At 27.4% G+C, this 5292-nt stretch overlaps 1 protein-coding gene across 1 annotated transcript; it reads left to right on the forward strand.

The window, feature by feature from the left end:
* Positions 1-1329: 1329 nt before the first annotated feature.
* LOC106686477 (uncharacterized) lies at positions 1330-4754 on the forward strand. Its single transcript, XM_014429829.3, has 7 exons — positions 1330-1427; positions 2443-2512; positions 2598-2653; positions 3077-3112; positions 3233-3347; positions 3616-3689; positions 3775-4754. The coding sequence occupies exons 1-7, from the start codon at positions 1365-1367 to the stop codon at positions 3805-3807; spliced, it is 447 nt and encodes a 148-aa protein (XP_014285315.1). The 5' UTR covers positions 1330-1364; the 3' UTR covers positions 3808-4754.
* The last annotated feature ends 538 nt before the right edge of the window (positions 4755-5292 follow it).

Here is a 5292-nt window from a genome sequence, read left to right on the forward strand (position 1 = left end):
ACTATACCGACTGCTCAGCCGAATCTCTCATCTCTCAATAGAAAACAAACTTTTAATTTATAAGACTATACTCAAACCTATCTGGAGTTACGGACTTGAACTTCGGGGAACAGCTAAACCGTCGCACCCTATAACGTTTCCAACAGATCACTACACTATGACCTTCATATCCCTTTTGTCCTTGACCTCATACCAACCAAATTCTCAAAATTCCATATAAACCTTTGGTTCAATCCTTATCTAGTTCCACCCATCCCTACAATCCACCTCGAAGGTTGAAACGGCAGTTGCCAAGAGACTTATTGTAAAATAAAAATGGACAATCGGAGTTCTGGCAATGGTCAGATTCTTTTCTTTCATGCACATAGTTTGATTATGTTCATTTTCTTTATCCTTCTGTTTGTATATATTTTATTTATATTTATATACTTTTTTTTTCATTCATATTTTATTTTATTTTAGTAAGAATGTGATCATTCATCACTATTACCTAGTCCCCACAACGGTGTGCCAGATTGTAATATCTATCAATAAATAAAGTTTGATTAAAAAAAAAAAATTTTCACATTTGCGTTTTCTTTCATACTTTTCGTAATTCTAATTTACTGTGTATTATTTCTCTATGTTTTCTTATTCATATTGATATTTCATTATTCCTGTTGGCTTATATAACTTTATGCTTCATTTCTTTTATTTTACTCACACATTTTATTAATTACATATGTTTTCTTTTTCATTTTTTACGTATATGTATATTTATTCTCAAATAGCTTTTATATTTTTATAATAGGTAGACTATACATTTTCTTTCTACAGTATTTATGTATCTGTTATTTTTTTTCACTCATTATGCTTATTATCTTGTTTTTGGTTCTTAGCCCTGAAATTCAGGCCAGAATGTTGGCATCAATTAAATAATTTTTTTCTTATTTGAGTTCTTCATTGACTGCACTCCCAACCATCTCATATAATATCCACAGCTATCTTTCATTATATCAGATATAATCCTTATTTTAAGTTGGAATTAGTTTTATACCAATTTAAAAATACACTTTGAAACCAGAGAAAAAAAAAACAAATTGAATTTATCAATTTTTTAAATAGAAAAAAGAAAAAGAAAAATATTTTCTCCATTAATTCTCTAATTAAAGAATACCGTATTGATATCAAAAATAAAATCAACAGTCAAACTGATCAAAGAGAACAATTAAATTGAAAACTAGTTTTTATTAAACCAAACATTGTTTTGATTCATTATAAATGATGTCATCCATGGCTTGGGTGGGGTTGGGCTATATAAAGGAAGCAACAAAGAGCCTCGTTTTCTCGTACTGATGAAAGCTTAGGTCTATTACAGGTGCAAAATGAAGGCTTATATTGTTGCGTTGACAGTCATTGCTATTGTTACAATTTTCAGCCAGGTCAGGGTAAGCTACAATGTAATTATTTTAGTTCAGTAGTTCCAAAGTGTTATAATACACTAATTAAGATTTTTTTTAAAGTGTATAAATAGGCAAATAAAAAGTACCAAAGGAATTCTAATGATATAGGGGTGTTTTCTAGTTCAAATGCTAAGATACAAGCCATGCTTAAATTCTTGATGGTAAGGGTTAAATAAATGGTGACTCCATTACTTATTAATAGATCATTGTAGATAATATAGAAGGTTCATAAACTAGAAGACTAATTAAATTTGTTAAAAGTTATTGTTAGGGGATGGAAAAAAAAACTTCATCGGCAAATATTTTCCTTAAGAAAAAAAAATAAAATAAACTTAATTTTTGTCGAGAGATTGAATAAAGCATAATACTAACACAACTAAGTCACACGGAAGTGAAAAATGAGGAAATTCAAAAGCTAATCCCAGCAAAAGTTTTATAATATATATATATATATATATAAAGAAATTGATACTGGCTGTTAATGAAAAGTTAATGAATAGTACTTGGGAGGGATTATCCCGCAGTATTAAGTTTTTGACATTAGCTAAGTGAGCGGAAACATAGTTTTCAGCCTAGTGTGTTTGAGAGTATAAATCTGAAAACTACGCTTCGAAGAGCTGAACTATATATTGGTGATTATTTAAGGCAATATTGTTTTCTATTTGAATTTTTACATGTGTAAATTAATTTATAAGTATAAGGAGTTTCCTTGTAAAGGTAACATGTTCTCCATCTATATTTCGAGCATTTCCTGTAATGATAAAAAGTAACTAAGTCTAGTAATTTTTTAGAGTAGGATAGAATCTGGAATATGAATTTTTGTTTGTTTCATTTATGATGAAATTTTTATGTTAATATGATTAAATAATTTTGTTGTGTTATTTTTCTACCTAATAAAAAGATTTGTAGTCAGATATTATTTTTAAAAATATTATCTGTTTATATACAGAAAAATTATAGAAATAAAAATAAAACCAAATTATATTTGTATGTTACTTAGTGCCATGAAGAAGATAAAGCTTGGAAAAAATTTTTCGGTCAATGTTCTGAACAATACAAGATCAGCCAAGGTATACATTTTTTTATTTTATTAATTTTTATAATGTAATGATTACTTTATAGTCATCCATTTATTAGTATTATTATTTGTTACAGATGTTGTAAAGAGTATTGTTTATTATGATTTCGTGCTTCCTGATTACGAAGTTGCGGTGAGACTTAATTATCATCCATGAACTGGCCATTTTCATTTATTTTAATTATCATTTGTAATTTGATTTTAATTTCCCCTATTTCTTGCTTACTTATTGATGGTCTGATAGGCTTATTGTTATTACGTATTAGATAAGTATTTGGTCATAACCAGAGATTGGTTCTTAAAATCTATGAATGAATTCCTAGAATTAGTCATTGACTTCCCCTCTTCAAATACCATATTCTGTAAATAGGATTATATAAGAAGTGTTATTGACACAAAAACAGTTTTTATTTACTCCGAATGCAGTCACAATATCTAGGAAGGGTGTAGGCTAGATTTTGTAATATATTTAAATATTTATAAATTATAAAGATTACATGAATTTTTATTAGCCTCTTTTTCGACATTTTAATTTATTTTTTATTTTATTTTTTAGTGCTGGATCAGATGCGTAATGAACAAATTAAGAATGGTATTTTTTTTTTTTTTATTATGCCATTATTTCTTGGATACAAAGTTATAATTGTTATATGTTTATCATTAGATTTTAGGAAAGTCATATCTTTGTGTAATCTAATCTCATATTTCATAGATTAAGGAAGGAAAAATTGACTGGGAAAATATTAAAAATCTCTCAAAGCAAGGACTACCTACGGTGGGAGATAAAATGAAAGTTGATAAGATTGCTGAGATATGCCAAGCTGAAGGTGAGTCAAATTTCTGAAATCAAAACAATTAGATGACTAACAATAGATAATTATATTATGTACCCAATTGAAAAAAATCCCTCAATATAATTATTTTGCATTATATAGAACAATTCATTATAAAAATATATTTCTATAATATACCGGACAGGTGTTTCCAATAATTTGTACCCCTATTGGTAGCTTTGTATATTTTTATGTATTATAATTGCTAGTATATTTGAAACATCTGATATAATGTTATTCATTTAAAATTTCTATTCAACAGTTCCACATGAGGAAATTGATGAATGTCGGCTGGCATATTTTGCAGCAGTTTGCCAAATTAACAACTGGAAGGAGGTATCTAAAAGTAAAATAAAAAGATATACAATTCATAACATTTTTTAAAACTATATTAACAGTGAAAATTTACTTAATTTTTTAGCTTGGTATTCCAAAAGGAAATGTGAAGCTCTGACTAAATAGGCATCTTTAATATTATTGAGGATGATGAAGTCGAGAAGAACTCTCAATATCCATCTGTACAATGACTGACTGGATATGGAAAACCGATACATGTGACATTGATTAAACATTTTAGTTATTAAAAAAATTGAATTGGAAGAGTATACATTTCAAATATTCCTAAAGAAAGAGGAAATGGTAGATTAAGTTTCTTATGTTCCAACATGGAAATAAAAAAATAATGAACTATAATAAAAAAAACTATTAAGTCTCAATCTGTTTATTTTCTTATTATTCTATCCCAACATTTCGGCCCTTCCGGCCATTCTCAAGGATAACTTATTCTAAATATCACAGTTACAATGTTGCCAAAAAAAATGCAGGCTATTATACTATACCTTCGTCAGATTATATTTTAGTTCTTCAACCGACTTCTTATCTAAGAAGTAGGTTGATAAACTATATTCAGTTTATCATTAGTAGTTATCATCATTTATTAATAGTTAGATAACTAATTCACCCTTTCCAATAATATTACATTTACACTTTCTAATATAAAAAGAGAGTAATAAGGTCATATTAGAAAGTGTAAATGTAGTATTATTAGAAAAGGTGAATTAGTTAGATAAGAAATAGGTTGATAAACTAAAATATAATGTTCTTTCATCACTTTAATTTTATTAATTTCATTCTGTATAATTATTTACTTTATATCATTCTGTTTGCATTTGACCGCATCCCTCAACCATCTCCTCATAAAATATAATCTGACAAAGGCAGAATAGCCGGAAGGGCCGAAACGTAGGAGATGAATAATAAGAAAATAAACAGGTTGAGACTTAATGGATTTTTAATTATAATTGATAAACAAACCAGTCTAAAACAAGAATTGAAATCATATATAAAAAATTAATGATGATATTTTATTGACTATAAATTAATAAATTTGATATTTTTGGATTAACAGAAAAAAATTAACATTACCATATTGAAAAACTCAATTTTTAAGTTTTAGAAGTCAGAATGTTATTAAATATCTCATTTCATTATTATGAAAACATTAAATGTTAAAAGGTTATAAAATCTGTGTAAAATTAATTAGATTGAATCATCTTGAATGAATGTCTCATTTCCTTGACATCGATTAAGGTCAATAAAGTTAGTAGTGTAATTTAAACTTTCAATTATTTGCCACATTACCACAGTAGAATATAATTAAAAATTGATATCATACGTTAATGGTTATGAATGAAACAGGGTCCATTCCTCCTCTTAAGACTGAGATACTGGGAATGATGTATAAAACATAAGATCATATAAGTTATTATTCTTACCACCAATATGACACAACCGTATCAAGAAGGATTTGCCCATTTTTTAAAGGGACAATAAGTAATATAGAGCAGAAGTTAACAGGACTTTAGTATGCAAATTCTAGGGGAGAGTGGCTATGCATTCCAATAATTTATCTCAGCAATTGTTTGTCATACAGAATTGG

Source organism: Halyomorpha halys, unplaced genomic scaffold, assembly GCF_000696795.3.
Source record: "Halyomorpha halys isolate HHAL.00 unplaced genomic scaffold, Hhal_1.1 Scaffold36.1, whole genome shotgun sequence".
Classification (NCBI taxonomy): Eukaryota; Metazoa; Arthropoda; class Insecta; order Hemiptera; family Pentatomidae; genus Halyomorpha; species Halyomorpha halys.